This window comes from Prinia subflava, chromosome 5 (genome assembly GCF_021018805.1).
Source record: "Prinia subflava isolate CZ2003 ecotype Zambia chromosome 5, Cam_Psub_1.2, whole genome shotgun sequence".
Taxonomy (NCBI): Eukaryota; Metazoa; Chordata; class Aves; order Passeriformes; family Cisticolidae; genus Prinia; species Prinia subflava.
Genome location: NC_086251.1, coordinates 15,314,092 through 15,334,177, shown reverse-complemented (window position 1 = coordinate 15,334,177; position 20,086 = coordinate 15,314,092). Strand labels below are relative to the sequence as shown.

The window sequence follows — 20,086 nt, the reverse complement described above, 5'->3', positions numbered from 1 at the left end:
TTAACAACCATTTCAAAATCAGCCTTGTCTAAATGAGCAGTGAGAGAGCCAAAAAGTGATTTTGGAATTTTAAATGCACTGCATTTGTGGATTCTGTCTCAAACTACCTCCCAACAATGCATAGAATACCCAGTGATTTCTGTAAACAGTCTTAAGTTGAGCAGCCACCTAATACCAAAAGTTCCACAAATACCAGCTGCTTTTGGAAGTATGTGCATTGTCTATTTTAGTTCCTTTTTTTTAGATTCACACATACAATGATCTAAAGCTCTTTCACTTCTCATTATCAGACCATTTTCAAAATCATCCATTCTCACAGTGTCAGAGCACTTGTTCTTTCCTGCAGCAAAGATCTCTCATGCTGTAGCTGTAGAGGTCTGCAGGCCTGATCCCCTGAAAACATCCTGCCACCAGCATACTTTTTGTCCTCAAACAAGGAATAGCAAGCTGCCATTCTGCTTTCCTCTGAGCCATATGCTTCAGCATCTTGAAAGCATCCAAGCCAAGACTTCTTTTGCTTAGCTTGAACCTCTGAAATGAGATAACCTCACAGTCCCAATCTCATACTTCTGGATTTTTTTATTTCTGACTTTTGTGCAAATTGAGGTTTATAACTCAAGCACAAATTATGCTCCCAAATTTTTGACCACGTTAACCTTCTGCACTGTGCATTTATCAAAATAGCTGCTGGTGACAAAGCTAAGAGGGGAAACCCCAGGACATGCACCATATGGTGACAGGGACAGCAACAGAAACAGTAAAAAATAGTAATTACTAAATAAACCAATCCTTCATGGTTTCAAAATGGCTTTTCCAGGAAGTATGAAAATCTCCTGGTTAATTCTTCCTTGTGACTACTTGGTTCTGAATAAACACATCTCTTTCTCAACTTTGGGAAAAGTTTTTTTTTTCCTCCTTCTGCCTTTTTTTAACATTTGAAATGTAAGTAGTATTATAGTAACCATGGTATCCTGATGACATAATGGTTACCATGAGAACAAAGCTGAAATAGTGTCATTAGAGCCCCTTCTCTCTGCTGTGTGTTGAGTTTTATATTTAATAGAGATGGCCAAACTGCTGCCACCCAGCCTGGCCAATTCCATCTGGCTTCATAAAAGCAGAGCTGCCCTGTGCTGCTGCCTTCTGCCTTGGTACTGTTAGCTTTGCTTCAGGGCAGCTGTGCCACCAGCCTATAAGCTAGGTCTGCACAGCAGCACGTAAGAGGATAACTGTTGTAGCAGATTCCCTCAGGACAGTGGCATTTGTCATGTCCCTTGGGCATCCTCCTGTACAGCCTTTGGCCATGAGTAAAATGGTGGGGTTTGGTCTCCACTTGCCAGACAAACCAGATTTTACATATTTTTTACTGAACTGTGCTGGAATATTTCTCTGCTAGCCTGTACAGGGTCTCTCAGTGCATGATTGCCTGTGGTCCAGCCCTGCAATTACCTCTGCCCAGAGAGTGCTCTGCACCCACAAAGGAATCCACTGGCCACTGCCAAAAGCTGTACCCAGAGGGCAGCTACAGCTTCAGACAAGCAAAAGTTATTCCCAGCTAGTTTCCTCAGAGAAGATCCTCTTTTACTGCAAGAACCACTGGACATGACTCACTGCATATTGTTTGTTCATTTTGCTATATATATTTCCCAAATGCTATTTTAAGTTGCATTTCTCCCTTATGCTCCTACCAAGTTTACTGCATGCAAACAACCCTCCAGTTTTAATTTCATATTTAACCAAAACAAATGTGGTGTGGCTCTGTTCACTTCAGTAAAGCTATCTGGATTTGTATTCTGCATACAGATATAAGAAAGCTGGTCAGAGGGAAAGACACAGAAGGTACTGCACAACAAAGGGGCCAAGGAAGCAGGCAGCATTTCATACCAAGCTCTCTGCATTCTGCCTGTGCTTCCACACCAACCCAATTCAATTCCTTCAGATGGTTCACATGCATTTTCTTCCTCCTCTATCCAGAATCCACTGCACAGACTCTTCCCAAAGATTCTGGCCATAACCTGTTCTGGCTGAACAAGCCCAGCTCCCTCATCAATTCCTCGTAGGAGAGATGCTCCAGACCCTCAACCATCTTTGCAACCCTCAACTGGACCCACTCCAGGAGCTCCATGTCTCTCTTGCCCTGAGGAGCCCAGAGCTCAGCACAGTACCCCAGGTGAGTCCTCACCAGGGCTGAGCAGAAGGACAGGATCACCTTCCTGACCTGCTGGCAGTGCTCTTCCTAATGCCCCCGGGATACCACTGGCCTCCTTGGCCACAAGGGCACACTGCTGGCTCTTGGGTAGCTTGCTGTCCACCAGGACCCCCAGGTACTTCTCTGCAGAGCTGCTTCCCAGCATATCAGCCAAGGTCAAATGGGTCTCATGTCCAGAAGGTTAAACAGGAAATACACCCCGAAGTCATTTAGAAACCAGATGGATAAGATTTTTCAATTACTTTCTGGACCATGAAATCAAATAGACATAGACTATTAACAAGGACATGAATGCAGAGTGCATCAACTTCAAATGTTACAAATTCCCAGCTATTCCCACCTTAAATCTTACCAGGATCTTTAACAGCTGTCTCAGACACAGTATAGGGCAAATACTTCACTCTAAGCAAGGTAAAACTTTTGTACAAAATTCACCAAAATTCACAAAATAGCTTCTGTTCTACAGCTGTATCAGTGGGTGCCCCAAAATTATTTACATCTTCTGAACACTACTTCAAACCTGTCTCATCAGGTGTGCTTCACCCAAAGTTCAACCTTGATCCCAGCTGTAATCCTAAGTCAGCAACCTCTGCCTGCCCAGCAGGGAGCTGCTGGCAGGGTCAACACTGAAGTCCCTGGCATGGCTGGCAATATACCCAGCTTGCTGTCACTGAGTCTTCACTCTCTGTCCTGTGTTTGATGTTGGCCTCACCACAGTCTCAACCCTTAAACCCTTCCTAATTGTGTCAGGGTGACAGAACACCAGAGCAAACCCAGCTTGCCATCAGCCTAACTCAAGTGCATGAAGCCCTCATAGCACATCCATGTACCCAATCCCAAATTACGGTCACTTCTTCCTGACATAATTTTAACAGCAAGTAGGTGGTTGACCAATTCCACCATGTTCTCTGCAGAGTACAGGGTACCCAAATTTTGTTATTCAAAATCGATTCAGGCAGATTTGGGATGTTTTTCAGCAAAAAAAATTGCAGAGAACCACATGTGGTTTTAATGCTGTTTGTCCTGCACCTTGGCATGCACAAGAAGCAAAATGATTTCTCAGAATAAAGCAGACAAACCCTGCTGCCAGCACCCAAACCCTGCAAAGCTACTGTGCACCCCATGGCAGTGAGCAAGATGGCTGGCAGAGTAGCTTGGAGCATTTGGGAATAAGGAGAACTGATTCCATGGTCCACTGCAGTCCTTCTGCACTCTCAGAGGAGGTCCCATCACAACACGAGTCCAGGTTCTCCTAACACTGACTTTGGGAAGGGGAGAGGATACTGACCTAGTGCAATAGTAACTGATGAATTTAGTTTTGCTTTACATCAAACTGACTCACCCTGCTCTGATACCAACTCACAATTCTCTCTTAATTGGGAAAATCACCAGGATAGTACTCACTGCCAGAATTCTGGGTCATAAAGTCATTCTCTGACTCAGAAGAAGGTTTACAACAGCTGTGGCAGTGATATGTATTGTAGGTGAGTCATGTTGAACTATTACCACAAACATAAGAATCTTATAAAACAAATATATAAAGGATTGCACTGCTTTATCTAAATTATAATGATACATTCATTGTTCTATAGCAAAAGATTTGATAATGCTATATTGTCCACTCAGTTTTCAGGAACACAAAATTTAAAACATGAAGGTCAAAAGATTTGACAATGCTATATGGTCCATTCATTTTTCACGAACACGAAATTTAAAAAATGAAGTTCCTAAGACACTTCTCCCCACAGAAATCAAAAGCAGCTTTTTTTTAAATTGAGAGGCTAAAATTTTAGCTGATACAAATTTTCTGGCAGGCCTTAAATTTGTGGAGGCATACTAGTTTAAAACCTCTCAGAATGTGATTCTAGATTCATGGGACAAAACTCCATGTTTATTGATTATGTAACTGCAAATGCAGATATCTCAAGTGCAGCATGCAATCTATTTACCAGCGTATTACAAAATTTTCTATGCATATTCAGAAGCAGAAAATGTTCTTTTCAATTTAAATTGTATGAGATTTAAATAAATACTTTTGGGTGTTCAAATCAAGAACTCCAGTGAATAAAATCAAGAAAATACATAAAATATTAATTAGAGGAATGACTGATTTTCAGTGAATGGATAGGGAGGTAACCACTTACTTTGTAGGCCCCCACTACCTGAACATTTAAACCTTTGACTGTGCAGCAAGGCTACTAAAACTAACACCACTCAACAATAGTCATGCCAGAGCACTGGGACAACCTCTGGTCTCCAGCCAGAGATTGTGAAGCGTGTGTTAAACAAGTCACAAGCATTTTTGGGACAACTGATTTGAGGGGAAAAAAGGATTACAAGGCTACCCCACAGTACCAACTAATCACTGGGAAAACCAAGTGGGCTTTAAATGAATTTTGAGATGGTTTCCTCCCTCCTATTACTTCCGGACAAGAGTTCTAGTTCAGGTATTAGGTGCTGGGTTTTTGTGAGTACAAAAATAATTGCCTTTGTTGGAGCAAAGTGCGTTTATACACGAGGACCTAACCAGTTGCTGTGGCATCTCTAAGGCCACAGTCCTGTCTCTGGCTTGACAAAGCATCAGCCTCCCACCTTCTCCCCTGTGGGAGCAAACCCACCACAGGCACCGCAGTGTCTTCAAGCGGCCTCTCAGGCCCCTCCGAGCGGAGATGCCGGGGGTGCCGCTGGCAGCCACCTGCCCTCCCTCAGGAGCCCACAGCGGGCCCCGGGGGAGCTCCCCACGGCCGGCCCCGGGGGAGCTCCCCACGGCCGGCCCCGGGGGAGCTCCCCGCCCACCCGGGCCGGCCAGCCGAGCCCGCAGTCCCCGGGCATCACTGCGGCAGCGGCCCCGGCGCTCCCGGGGGCCGGGCCGGCTGCTCCCGCTCGCTGCCTGCCTGTTTCATTCATGCTTTCTCCTTCGCCATCTCCCTCTCCGGCTGAGGGGAAACGGGAGCGCGCGTGGGCGGCCGCTGGAAGGCTCCCTGTCAGTCAAGCGGCCGAGCTGAAAAGAAGGCGAGCGAAGGAGAAGGAGGCAGAACAGCTTTCCCGGGGGAGGGGGCGGCTGTTGTCGGCTGCCAGCCTCGCAGCCCTTCCCGGGGGCACCTGCAGAGACGGGGTGGGGGAAGGCGGGAGCGGTGGTGCACCGCAGACCTTCCCGCCGCGGGGGAAGCGGCTCCTTCCCGCCGCTCGTCACCTGTCCCCCTTCACACACGCACCCAGCCGCCACGGGGCGGGGGGCGGCGGCCGCCCTGTCCGGCCAGCAGCGGGCGCGGAGTCCGCACCCCCGGCGCTGTGGGGGCTGCCCGTACGTGTCTGCCGAGGCAGCGGAGGGGGCAGAGCCCGGGGGGTGGCAGTGGTGGGGGGTACGTGGGGCGGCTGTCCCCCTCCGCTGCACCGGGGAACTTCCTCAGGCTGAGGGGCGCTCCGTAGTGCCGGCACCAGCTGCAGCACGGGGAGCTGGCGAGGGGGCTCTGAGGGGAGGCTCGGGGCAAGTCGCACGGTTTCGGGCGGGGGGGCGGCCCCGCAGCGGGCTGAGGTGGGCTGGCGCTCAGTACCGGCAGGGGAGGGGAGCGGGGCTCTGGCGCAGCGGGGCCGGGGGCTCGGCGGGGGAGAGCCCGCTGCACCCACGGCACCGCAGCGCTGCCTTTGTGCTCCCTCCGCACCTGAGCGCCGGGCTGGGAGGGACGGCGCAGGTGGGGGCGGGCACGGCAGCAGCTGCGGCGCATCCCCGGAGCCGGGGCGGGGAGGTAAGGCGAGGCTGTGCCGTGCTGCGGCGGCCGCTCCCGGGGCTGCGGGGGGCGGCTGCACGCCGGGGGCTGCGCCTCCGGCCGCCGGCGGGGGCGGCGGGCAGGGCACGTCCCTTGCTTGGCTTTTCCTGCAGCCGTTTCCCGTTTCGTCCTGCTGCACGCAGAGAGATGCAACAGCGGCAGCCCGGTCCCCGAGGGAAGGACGGGGCTCGGAGGTGGGCGAGTGGCATCAGCCCGGCCGGTGCGCGGTGGGGCTGCCGGGCGAGGGGCTGGGGCCGGGGGAGCGGCCGGCGGTGCCTTGCGCGGAGGGCGGCCTCAGGCAGCCCGGCTCCTCCGGCGCCGCTCGCACCCCGGGGCGCCGCTCCGCTCCCCTCCGCAGGGCCCGGCACGGCGGCGGCGCGCACAAGGCTGGGCTTTTCTCCCGTTTTCCCCCGTTTTCCCCGCCACACAACGCCGAGATACGGGAGTAGATGCCGGTGTATGCGCCCAGCGGACCTCGCTTGGGAAAGGTTGGGGGATTTGGGGGAGGCTGCTTTCGAACCGGCACAGCCGGTAGTTAACTCGCGGCTGCAGTTACAATCTTCGCAGCAGCAACAGCTTTGCGATGCTTTCCGGGAATGCTGCTGCTGGGAGCTGCTGTTCCAGGCGGTGCGCCGGCGCTCTCCTAGATGGCAGTGCTGAGAGCAGGAGAGCTGCCGGCGTGGGCAATAAAGTGCTGGGAACCCGGAGACCTGTGCAGCTGGATTTTGGTAGAGTTCAGCGTTCACGTGTGCCCTGTTAATACTTATTTGCAGTTAAGACTTTTTCCCCCCTTCAAACTTAACATATGGTTATCTTGTTATGCAATTACGTTTTGGTGAGACTGTGATTATGTTGTGTGAGAAAGGAAAAACAAATGTAGTAGGTTAAGCCTTTTTTAATTGCAGCATTATTTACAAAGTTGCCGAGGTTCGGACCCAGCTCCGCTGGCTGCCCCCTGATCGGCAGCGATTTACAGCTGGTGGTCACGCTCTGTGTCTGTGTTAGAGCAACAAATTGCAGATTCAGAAGAAAGGTGGCTGCATTACCCTGTTTTTATCTCTCTCTTTACTTCCAGAATGTTGCATACACTGGGGAAGCAATATTTTTTAAATCACAATGTTTTGTTAGTCAGTTTGAGATTATAACTTCCTTGTTGTGTAAATTGTGCGGTTAATGGATCAAGTTCAGATCTCAGACAGACCCAGAGCTCATGTTGATTTCAGCACAAGTTGAGTTGTTCACAGCTTGCTCTGCTTCCAGTTTCTTCCTTTGTAGTAGCAGAATGCAGTGATTTTGCCAATGCTCTCATTGATATATTTGAGTTAGTGTTGTACATCTGAAGCCAAGGATAGTTCAGAGGCTCAATATGTGGCCATTGAGAGAGAAAATTTAGCCAGATGACTTGAATGTGGATAAAATGGAATTGAGAACTGTTACTCTACATTTGCATATAATGAATCCAAACATTCTCAGTAGGTATGTGGAGAAAGGTAAGCACATCACATTTCGTTGTTTTATTCATTTTGTTATAATTGAATGGGCATTCTTTGTAGGATTGTGTAGTTGGTTTGTTAGGTTTTTTTATTTTTATTTAGCAGTATAATGGTTTAAGGTCTTTAAAATGTTTGTCACTCCTCTGCAGAAAGAGTTGCCAACTGGGTGTCATGCATGTAAAACAAGAACAAGAGCCTTTAAATAGCAAAACCAACAATTTAGTAACGATTTAGTGTGATAAATGGCAGAGTGCACAAAAAGAATGCAAATCTGAACAGTTATAGCATGCATCTTTTGGTATTAATATTGATTAAGTACAAAGCACAAAAGGCAAATAAACACATACAGATTTTAAGTGCCTAAACCGGTTTGAAATGGAAGAGCTGTTTTCTGTTATGTGTTTTTTTTCTGTTACATGATTTATGCTTTTAAAAAAAGCATGGGGTTGGGGGAAAGATCAGAGAAGTTTTTACAAGCATGTCTTTTGTTTTCTGGATCTCAGCATTCCATTATGTAGGAGGATGCTTTCCAGTATCTGCTTTCGCAGTATCTGGAAAGGCAGATGTTACTGCAGCAGGAGCAATTACACTGATTTGCAGCACAGAAAAAAAAAAAAAATCTTTCTGCCTCTGTGTAAAAAGGTCAGCCATGCAGCTTTGGTTTTGGCTTGTCAACAGAAGAGATGAGACAGAGAAGTTAAGTTTGTTCAACAAAGGGAGGGAAGTAATGTACAGTTTCTGCTTCAGGAATAAAATGAGTAAATCTGCACTGAAGAATTTCACTTGCTTGGCTTTACCTCCAGCTGTCCACAAGCCAACCCTTTCTGAAAGGCAGAGAGTTTTGCTAGGTTTGGTTTGCTGGCAGTAGCTTAACCAGATCACTCTCTCCTGTGGACTGTTGAGTCCAAAGGCAGAAGAGGCAGTGGAGACTAGAGGCATGGAGGCTTTTGTAGGAGAGCCTTGCTGACTTGTGGCTTTTCGAAAGGTGCCTGGCAAAATCCCATAACGGAGCATTTTGCTCTCACAGTTCTTTTTCAGTTCCCTGCTTACCCTGTGTAGGCCACAGCGATGTGTGACTGATGTGACCCAAGATTCAACCTATGATAGGGCCTGGCTTCTTGGTTTGAACTTGGCTTAGAGAGTTTGTCTCGAGATTTCAGAGATAATGTGCTTCAACTTTAGAGAATATTTGAGACTTCCTGGCAAAGAGAACACGCAGGTTAGATTTAAGAACTGAAGGACTGATTTGCACTAAAGCATCTTTAGCAGAATAAGGCCAGAAGAGATGCAGAGTATGTGTGTGCTGTATGTATCCATGCTACCACACAGAGAGCAAGCTATGGTAGTCAAGAAAGGCAAGGGTTTTGAACATCTCTGGAAGGTCACAATATTTTTTATCTCATGATGGAACTCATGTTCTTCTCATGACCAGACTATCCTGTGATTTTGAGCAACGTTTCAAAGAGCTAGTATGGCAGTAATTCAGATCTTAGAAATGAGATTCAAGCTCCTGTGTTGTAAGAGTCCTGATCTGTGACCAGCTAGAATGCCAGTAAGTTGTTTGTTACTGGATTGTGTCCTTTTTACTTAGTCTTTCCTTGTTTAGTGACCTGCTGCATGTAACCTGACTCCTAACCTCTTCGGGGCAGGAGCAGCCTTTCCTAACTTGTTTCAGTAAGGCTCAGATCCTTGTTTGCAGCTCTAGGAGATGGATGTAATAGAAAGTATCAGTCTGGTAACCCTGGTTTAAGGCCATGAGTAGCTACCAAAAGTATTTAGTGTTTTTAGGAGTTGAATCTAGTACAAAAATTTTATTTCTTGTTTGTTTTGCAATTCAGTGTCATATTTAGTTTCATTCTGTGTTTTACTTCAGTGTGTATGCACAGCTAGGTAGTGCAACTTTCTGTATTTTTATAGCAATTCTGTCCTGTGGACACAACTGCATGTGCTTACAGGAACTCATTTTTGACAGAAATCCTCCCTTCAGGTATAAGCAATTTGCTTAAGTTACAGGGAGGTTGTGACCTCCCTTATCTATCATCAGATAATACCTTTTGTTATTGCAGTATATAATAAACCCACTTAGACGATCTTTTAGAAAAGAATTGAATATGTGAGGCCAGGCTCAAATAGCAGGGAGTGCCAGCAAGAATGAAAACTACATGTAATATATTTTATGTACATGCATTTGTTTAGGATGATGACTGTCTTTGTAATCCTGTGTGTGCAAACATGTTGCCTCCAGATGGGGCAGAGTTTCAGGCAGGTTTTGAAAGCTTCAATGAGAAGTTACCCATCACTGCAGTGTGCAGAGCCTGCTCCTTGCTGGTTTTGCCCACTGCCACACCCACAGCTAACATGTCACCATCTAAAGTGATGTCTGTGTGAATACACTGCTTCATCAAACTGCATAAGCTATGACACAGCTAGTCTTAATTACACTGCTTTTTAAAGATCGTTGGAATGTTGTAGTCCGTGTATGGGTAGAACTGTTCTGCCCCTTGATTATCTATAGATCAGGTTTCATTAAGTGCTGATGAGCACCCAGGACTCTGAAGGCAGCAGTTTTGTGCAAGGTAAGTGTTCCTTAAAGAAGCTGATGGAGGATAGAGTTCCTAGCAGACACCGACAGCATAAGATGTCACTGTAATCTAGGCTGAAATTTTATGTCTGAAGGACAATTGGATGTCCTTGACTTTACAAGAATTTTTTGCACTGGAGAAACTTAATAATGGGTTAGAAACTGCTTCCAGGAGCAGTGTAGATATCTTTGTTTCTGTTCAGTCACATTACTATGACTATGGAGCAACTAGTTTTTTTCTACAAGTGAGTGTGAATTGAAGCATTCTACATTAGAGGAAGACATTTAATTTATCCTGGTGAATCTGTGATCTGCATCTGTCAGTTCTGAATGACTTTGCTTCCAGAACTGCTTGGAAATCAAGGAAATGGATGATGTAAGTGGTGTAACATAACAGATTCCAAAGGAGTCTGTGTTTGGAAGATGTGTGTTCCAAAGCTGTTGGTTTACTTGCAGAAGGCTCTTTAAAACCTGCAGCTGCCAAAGGTCATGAGGTCTTTCATGTAATTAAATATGCAAAATATCTCATATGAAGGAACAGGTTGGAAGTTGGGAGGCCAGGGCACTAACACTGCATGTGATGCCCTGAAATACATTCCACAGTTGTAACCACAATATTAAATATAAACCAAACACAATTCTTGGCAGTTAAATGATAGAGCACTGCTTGGGATGGGGGGGGGGGGGGAAGGGGAGGGGGGAGGAAGAAGATCACTGGATATTTTAGTGGGCAATAAATGCAGAAAGAATCTTGCAAAATACGGTTCTATTTGTATTTGTAAGTAAACAGTTATCAAATGCTGTCTCTCATTCCTATGTGACCCTGAGAGATGTGGGAGATGGATTTATTTAATTGGGAAATTGAGGGCTAATCTACATATGGAAATTCACGAACATTAGCATAGCAGGCTTATTCTCCACACACACATGGCCCTTATGCAATCAGACTATGAACTGGAAATGTATATGCCTGAATGTTTGGAATGGTTATTCTGGTGTGTAGCCTGTGTAGACACACTCTTAGATTTGAATTAGTACTGCAGCAGTTGTTGAAATGAAATCTAAACCTAAAGGAGAATAAAACAATGAAAGAAGCCCTTTAATAGTGTAAGTAAAGATGTAGCAAGAGCACAAAGATCTTTGAAGTAATTGTGCTTTGGCAAAGATACACATTTTCATCCATGAACCCAATATGAGATGTTAAGGTTAAAAAAATCCTCTTAGATAGCCACTCCTTTGTTCTATATATGTTGAGTGAACAGAATATTTTTGATTTAGAGGAATACTTTGTATTTACAGCTGCAGTTGTTTCTTCAGGTAATGATGTATCTTGTGTTGCTAGTGCAGCAAAGTGACTCTGTGACTCTGGACTCGATCCATGTGCATCTCTTCCAACTCAGAATATTCTGTGATAAATACTTGTTACTTCTTGAAATGCATGTTTACTGAAATCACAATTATACCTAGAAATCCCAAAGTCCCTAGATCCCATGAGTTCTGTGTGTCTGGAGATGTCTTTATTCAAATGTGAGGGGTACAGATAAAGATAACTCACATTAAGTGCTATTAAGAATTAGATGTTGCAAATTGGCATATGAATAGCACTAGTCTGTAAAATTAAGTCAGTTAAATATAAAGTTGTTTTAAATAAATGGCAAAAGAAGAGTTAGACATGGGACAGTGGGGGCTGTTGATACAAAGGAACAAACAAGATACTTGAAGGATATTGTTCTTTCAAAAAAAGACTGAATTTTTTGTAAAAAATAAGTAACCAGTTTGGATTTTCTTTATAGTGCACAAGGTTTAAATTGTTTCTCATATCACACTCTGAAGTAATTGACAGTGGAGTATTTGCACTGTGGGACCACATCAGCCTGTGAGCTCATTGCATAAGATAGTCAAAAGACATATTACAACAAATTAGGTCTGGATTGTGAGAAAATATGGTCTAAAATTGTGACTGAATTTAAATTGAAAAACTTTTCTAAATTAATGTTTAATTGAGGCGATATAATTTAGGATATTTTGTTTACCTTCAGTTTTTGGGGTTTTTTTTAGCAACCTACCTGTATTGTTTCTGACTTTCTTAGAAGCAGAGATTTGAAACTTTCACGTTCTTAAAGACTGAACGGGACCATTTCTATTTTCTAACATGTGGTTTGTGCATAGCTTCCTTTATTATTGAAACTACAGCATACTACTTAGGTTATTGTTTTATATATAGTTTAGTTCCCTTCTGATTTCCCTTCTTATCTTAATTACTTTCTGATTGCACTTCTTAGTGTGGGTGGCTTAGATAAATGTAGGTGATGACTTCATTTGGACCAGTGTACACATCACTTTCAAGATGAGGTGGTATCTTTTATTTTCCCCCTAATTCCACACTTCAGAAAATAGCAATCCTTGTGGTTTCTACCGAGACTAACATTTCCTTTTTCCCTCTAGATAGCTGCTACTCCCCTTCACTGGTAAACCATATTCTGTTCATAACACCAGTGATATGAGCCTCTGAGGGTATCTTAGAGCGTGTTAGAAAATACAAATGCTGGCATTTGGTAAAGAACTCTTGTGGATATTGTTGAATAACCAAAACCATTGGGGGAAAAAAGCTCAGAATTTTGCACAGTGAGGGTATTTGTTCTGAATTTTCTTTCTCAGTTGCTATAAATAATAACCATTTTCATAATAGATGACTTGCAGTCTGTAAAAGCAGGTCATTCCAATTATTACCTTCTATCTCTTCCTGCTGTTTCAATGGCAGATTTTTAGCAGCCAACAGCATTGCAGGCATTTTTAGGTGGATGTGACCACTTCATGGATGCAAAATAAGGGGAAGGCTCCACTGGGGTATAGGAAGCTTTGTGTCCTTTGGCAAGGCAGGATTTTAAAGGCTACAGTTACCTTGGGTTTTGTAGCCCCATTCCTGCCTCCTACCAGCTTGCCTGGAGCGCAGCTTTACTTCACTTGTGTGTAACGGGAGTTGTAAATGAACATTGAAGGGATGGGGAGAACAGCACTTGAGAAGTTTCTTCTTTGGTTGAGAGAGGTGCAGGGGAGCAGAGCAGCCTGTTGGACCTGCTCACTGACCCCAGCTGGTCTCTGAAATTTGGGGTGTCACAAGCAGTCCATGGGCTGTAGGTTGGCAGTTGTCACATGCAGCTGTGGTGACAACACAAACAGCAGAAGCTTTCCCACACAGACACTCTGGAGACGTGTTCTTACAATTAGCTGTTGATTAGCTACCTCCTCAAAAGGCAGGGATCTCCCTGGATGCTTTCCATATGTCTCGCTTTGCAGCTCATACTGGTGTCTTGGAATTGACCAAAATTTGGGATAATTTAAATACAAGCATAGACTCCTGTAAGATGGTGAGGAAGCAGATCATTGCAGGCCTGCTAATGGCAGTGAGAATCCATATGGGCTTGAGGTTTCATTTTTCTCCACTCTTGCAAGATTTAGGTCATAATGTTTAGGTCAGGACACTTAGAAGCAAGCTAGGCATCTTGATTCAGCCTCCCTAAGAGAGTACTTGTTTTACCAGAGAAGTTATTTGAAGCACTCATGGATATGTGATACCACTGTGGAATTCACTGTCAGTTCACTGAATTACACTGGCCTGTTTGGGTTTTTTTGGTTTGTTGTTGTGGGGGCTTTTTTTGTGGGTTTTTTTTTTGTGGGGTTTTTTTTTTTTTTTGTGTGTGTGTGTGTGTGTGTTTGTTTGGTTTCATGTTTTAATGGAGGTAAATAAAGTGTGCTTAATATGTTTTTTCCTAGCAACATCCAGAGATTCTGGAGAAGGGAATTCATTTTATTAAACAGGCAATGCATTTTTTTCTGGTGATTCTGGTTCTGCAGGGTCCTTTTTACTTTTAGGAACAGAGCTGCTTCCTTCCTGTACCTTGGCTGGTTGAGTATGGCTAGGTTTGTTTATTTTCTTTTGCAGAATGCATTCCATTTGGTACTCCAACAGCATCTGTTCCCTCATTTTCAGTCTCAGTAACAGTGTACATAACCAGACTGGGCTTGGCTGAAGCTGTCTCCTTCAGGGGAGGAGCCTCCCTTGCCAGTGGAGATCACTGCCCCCATTCCATTACCCTGACTGAAGCCTCTGTCCCTTAAGTCTCAGAATAGCAAGCCAGAGAGGTGGAATAATTTAAGTCGTTGCCTTGTTTCATTCCTCTTCTAAACATGGAAATCGGAGCCTGCAAACATTCGTAAGATGAAACGTTGGCACAGACGTGGTAATTTCTGTGAAACTGCAGATGTGACTACTTTGTTATGAAACTGCTGGGAGCTTCAAGAATTATTGTAACAAATCCTGTGACTAAAAAGCGTGGAATGGCTATTTTATTGTGCTTGTGATTGCTTTTTCACTTCAGAGCCTGTTTGGAACGGTCACGTAATTAAAATAGTTATTATTTCCTTTTGAATTAAAAGAACTTCTCTCATACCTGCATGATACCTGACTTGTACCAAAAGACACAAGGAGCCGAGTGCCAAAATGCTGTCTGTATTTCAGCCTCTTAGTTATTGCTTTAAACCATGTTTTCAGATGGTGCTCTGTTCTTTGTGGTAAATTACTGCAAACACATGTAACATTCTCCATGCTATGTACATTTTCTAGCATCCCAAATATCTAAATTACGTATATTGTCCCCAAAGCAGGCACTGACGTTTGCTCTTTTATCCATTTTGACCTTTTTTGCATCATGTTCAACAGTGTATAACTTTGTTAGGAAAAACCATCATCCCTTTGAATTTCCTATGAGCTCTCTAGCACTGTAACCCCTCAGAATCCTGTTTGGAAACGCTGTATATCTTGAATGTAGTTTTGGCTGTTGTCACAGGTCTGTGTGTTACCAGTGGGCAGATCACAAATGGAGAGTCAGTGCTCTAAAATTATGTAGTGATGCTAAATAATGAACCAGCAATTAAGCAACAATGCTTTATCTGCAGTGTAGTCTGTGCAACTCAGAACATCAATTTTCAGTCTGTTATCCATGAGTAGATTAGATTACATTATATTAGTTTAAATTCAGGACTGTTGCTTTGTGTTAGCCTTGGGCATGACTTTAACATTAACATTACTTACTTTAATAAAGGGGTTTTTTAGACACCAAAAAAATGGTGCCAGAGGTAAGATACTGATGTAGGCATGATGCTAATTCCAATGTTTAGACAGAAGAGCTTATTATTCATGTATCCAGGATTTAGAAAATGATTCTCTTCTGCTTGGCAAGCTTGCTTCAAAGTCCTGCTAATGCCAACTCTGGCTTCACTGTGTTCTGTCACAGCCTAGCGGCCTGGGATTTGTAAAGCTGTACCTATGAGATTGCTGATTACACTGGGAAGAGAAGGCAGTCCAAAGCTAGCTGGAATAGTGTCTGCCATCATTTGGGAATTTGCTTTATTAAGGCATCTGGCTTACTCCCTCGGTTGTTGATGCTGAACAGAAATTGAGAGTAGGTCTCTAAGCTAATTTATTGTCTCTCCTTGAAACCGGATGTTTATTCCACTTTGGAATATAGAGTTTCCTATCTGTGTCTATAAGCTTTTCTTCCTTTTTTTTTTTCCAGCTGATACCAATCTCTGCTGCTCTGTGCATGGCTTTCACTCTGTCCGTCTGTGTCTGTCTCCTCTCCAGCCCAAGTGTCAGCTCCTGTAGCTCTGTATTTCTCTTCCTCTCAGAAAGAACTCAGTAACCTTCTGCCACAAAGGTTTCAGACCAGGGAAATACAAACTTCCCTCTTTTTCCACTACATCCTGTCAGATTAACAGCTTCTGATTGATATGATATTGCCAAGTATGAAAGAAGCAGCTTTTCCCCAGGGGCTGTGAAATCCCATGGTTGTAAGGGACTTCATTGTGGGCTGAAATGAGCTGATGGCCACCACCACAGGATACATGAAAGTAATTTGCTTCTAGTTTTTTTGTTCCTCTTCTGCAACTGAGTGCTATGGGCATCATTCTGATTCTGAGAACACAGCAAGTGTTCGGAAACATCATCCTGCTGTCCTAAAAAATGCCTCATTAATCCAGCCAGCGGTTTTTAGGCCTTTTCCTGCAATACTGAACTTAAGCATTGCACTTACCTGGTTGTAATTGCTAGTTTTGTTCCTTGGTTGCTGCATGATTTTAGGAGCTGATGCTTCCTAAATTACCAGGGGTAGAGATGAGCAGAAAGCTGGGATCCTGCTAACATGTCAGGCTACACAAAGCCTTGCTTGCTTGTCATAGTAATTTGCATGTATTGGTCTTTTGCCCTAGAGAAGTGGGTTTTTTTCCTGTTGTTTGAGAACAGGTCTCAGGCCTTAGATCAGTGTAAATTTCAGAGCTCCTCTGCTGTGCTGATCCCTCGTTGCATTGTTTTGGAACAGTTAATTGATTATAATTCTGGATGGTTAACTCATTTTGTTTGAGGATTTCTAAACCTTTTCCTGGCAGACTCAGAGACACCGGTTGATGTGGGGAGCGGTTTTGGGGAAGCAAAGGGATTGGAAGGCAGAAGAAGCTGTTTCTCTTTTGTGTGGAGTGGTGCCATGAAAAGCAAGAGATGGAAAGGGTGAGAGAGTGATTGTTCCTTTCCCCCTCTGCACCTGCCAGGCTTTCACATTTGAAGAGCGTGATGCAGAAGCAGAGCTCCATCTGCTGATGTTCTCTTTCGTGTGGGATAAGGGGGTCTTACATAAATGACTTTGCTGACCTGTGTTTCTGTGGATATGCAATATCGTATCTGCGGACATGTTGTTAACTACTGCACAGAAAAGGAAAAGTGAGAAATCAAGTCAGTTCCAAGGCTGGAGAAAGTAAGCACCCTTTTTAGTTGTATGCAGGTCATCATTTCTAAGTAAGGTTTAGCATCTTCACAAAACTTGGGCCAAGATCACTTCAGACATTACCCCAAAATGAAGCTTGGTTTTTCTTCATGTTGAACTTGGGTGGCAGAGGGAACAAGGTCAGGTTATGTGGTGTTGGCTGGTAAGAAGTGAAATTTCAAGGTCTGTCCACTCTGTCCACACAGGTGTAGGTTTTTGTTGGTTTGGGGGGGTTTTTTGTTTGTTTGTTTTTGTGTTTGTTTTGGTTTGGTTTTTTGTTGGTTTTTTTTGTTGTTGTTGTTGTTTTGTTTTTTGTTTTTGTTTTTTTGAAAGGATTCTGATACTCAGCTGAGGGGCAAAAGCTGCTCTTCTGTTTTGGTTTCAAGTGGTGTCTAGGGAAGAGGAAAACAGTGTTGGCAGCAGCTTCATTTGCTTTGAGCATTATGTCTGTCTGTTCCCTGGAGAACTCATTAATTTTTAAGGCTGTGGCAGCAATAGTCTAAATGGATACAGTAGTGATACCCTGATGGTTTGAGATAGTGCATTCATCCTTTTGGGATAAGCAGTTCTGCTTCCTTCAGAGGTTCTGTGGTATCCCAAGATCACTGGGTCAGTCTCACCTGAGAAGGCAGCTGTTTAGCAAACAGGAAGATGCCATTTGGTTTAATAATGGAAACAAGAAAACTGTTCTTTTAAGAGCACTGTCTGCTCTTTGAATCCTCTTAAGGTTCATTTACCCTCCACTGAACTCCACCTGTTCGTAGAAAAGGGTCTATGCAAGAAGGTGAGGTTCTTGCATGATGGTTTGTGCTGTGGAAAGAGTAGTGTGTGAAAGACAAGGTTCTGAGTGACATTGGTTTCTCCTCAGTAATTGCTAGTCAGGATGAGTGTTGATTGCTGACTTACAGGCTCTTAATGTTGTGAATGGATAAGCTTTTCAGACCTGGATATGTTAAAGGTGGTCATGTTTCAGGTACGTGTGTATATGGCTCTTTTGTAGCTTGTAATATCCAAATATTTAACAAAATCAAGTAAAATAAAGACAATACTGGCCTACTGTGGGAAGTTTTATATAAGACAGGGTGGGGAGTTCCTGAGAGAGCTGAGCTGTTGTACCCAGCTTCCTTTCTAAGAAAAGGCATAGCAGACTGCCACTTCCTTCCGGGGCACAGCCTGGACTCTGAGAAACGTGGTTTTTTAAAATGGGTGGGTGCTTCAAAGGGGCAGCAACCAGTGCTGAGCTGGCAATAAACAAGCAGGGGAGGCTGTGGCATGGCCCTGGAGCCCCAATACCTGTTTGTTGTCACCTTTTACACAGTCACAAGGCATGGGGTAGGATAAAATGGGGATTCTTGCATGACCCACTGTTGGGGCTGGGGTTCACAAGTGGGACAGACCTGGCTGCAGCCAAGGCCTGAGGCACTCTGCAGGCAATTCTTGGGTACTTGTGCACAGCTGTGAAGGTACCAGGAGTATTGAAGGATACAGGACATTTAGAGGCACTTAGGACAGTGAAGGATGGAGACAGTCAACTGATGGGCCTCCATTTAGTACTGAAAGCACTTACTGGCTTTACCTTGAGCTTACCACCCTTACTTTTAACCCTCCTGGCCTTACTTGAGTACTGAGACAATTTAATGCAGATTTGGATGGTCGTGAAGTGCCTCTGTCTGCTCTGTCCATTCTCTTAGCAATGTCTAATGCTGCTTCCTCTCTGCACTATTGCAATCCATTTCCAAGAACTGGGAGTCAGAAGCGTGCAGTCTGTTCCAGCTGATGGAGTTGGAAACTGTAGGGGTTCCAATTTAGATGCTATATAGCTTCTAGTTAAAAAAACAATGCCAAGATAGCGTGAAATACTCCACATATAAACATCAAGGGGAGAGTAATGCTCCATCTAATGCAAATTACATTCAGTGTGTAAAGCCCTTATATGTGCTGTATATTTCATCATGTTTGCAAGTTTATAATGCTTATCTTCTGGGCCCCAGACTGTAAATATCATTGGCCCTGTGATGGAAGAAAGATCAAGCTCTTTAATGCAGGAATAACAGAGGAAGTATAGATGGACAGTGATCCAGACCACAGAAACCGCTTTGTGCTTTGAGACCCATGGATGTAAATGTGTACTCAGACACTGGGGATCCCTCATTCTTTGGGGGGATGCTAACAACTCATGTCCCACTGAAATTAGACTCAAGGGCAATTACTACCTGCAGAATTCAACCTTAAATGCCTGCCAAAATGTTTTGTGCCTTTGGAACTTGTAATGGTTCAAAGCTTCTCTTTTTTTTTTTTTCTTTTTTTTTTCTAATTTTGATTAATTTTTTATTTTTAAAATTAAAACATAAAATTCAATCTACTGTGGCACTAGCATTTTCCCCCCACCTCCCTCCCAGATTCTCTCTTCCTGAACTAGAACCCTGTATATAATTTTTCAGTAAGTTCCAGGTTTATTTTGCTAACATATGTGGATTTAAAACCTAAATGCTGGCAAAACCTTAACTAGCTTATTGCAAATGTGTCACTTTTCATTAAGGACTCTCTAGGGTGCAGTATGTTCCTTGGTGGATTGGCTTCCTGGAAATTTAATGGCAGTTTGTGAATTGGCATCCAATTTTGTTTTTAGTCTATCTCCTGCTACTATAGAAAGCAGTTTTGGTTCTGATAATTTGAGATATTCTGTTTTGCTTTGCTTTACTTTCATGTTGTACTTTAGGCAGTAGGATGAGTCAGCTAGTACAATCTTTGAGAAATAATACAAATAAAGATATTTTTGAGTCCACTTACTCTTCTAGAAATTAAGCAGGATATTTATGCCCAGCCATCAGTAACAAGTTGAGCTCGTATCTCACCTGTTGGTGAAGTTAAGTTCATAAAAGGCACCTGAGCTTATGTGCAAGTCCAGCTTCATTTCTTTCTAGTAATTTTATGGGGGTTGAGGTATGAACTATAGGGTGCTGTTTGATTTACTTAGCTCCTGGTGCATCTGGAGGGGAGATTATTTTGCTTCATCACAATAAAGTGTTGAATTTTTTTTATTGTGGCATGGTACAATATTCTGCACTTCTTACATGCTGTCCGTACAGCATTTTTGTGCTATAACTTTCTAAATAACTTCAAGTATGGGCATAATCATTCTAGAATAGTTTAAATACTCATCCTTTCATAATGTGACATAACTTGTATCTGTAGACAAAGTCATAAATGCTACATGGTTT

At 43.8% G+C, this 20,086-nt stretch overlaps 1 protein-coding gene across 7 annotated transcripts in view; it reads left to right on the top strand.

Moving 5' to 3' along the window:
* The first annotated feature begins 5,488 nt into the window (after nt 1-5,488).
* The window catches only part of PTPN5 (protein tyrosine phosphatase non-receptor type 5), a 75,330-nt gene continuing 60,732 nt past the window's right edge, over nt 5,489-20,086 (top strand). For 3 of the 7 annotated variants that reach the window (XM_063398132.1, XM_063398134.1, XM_063398133.1), the window contains exon 1: nt 5,962-6,170. Coding sequence is in view for 2 of the 7 variants with exons in the window: in XM_063398131.1 (XP_063254201.1) it covers nt 6,560-6,704 (145 nt within the window). In the remaining 5 variants the exon portion in view is untranslated. The other 4 variants (XM_063398137.1, XM_063398135.1, XM_063398131.1 and 1 more) reach the window with 4 other exon arrangements.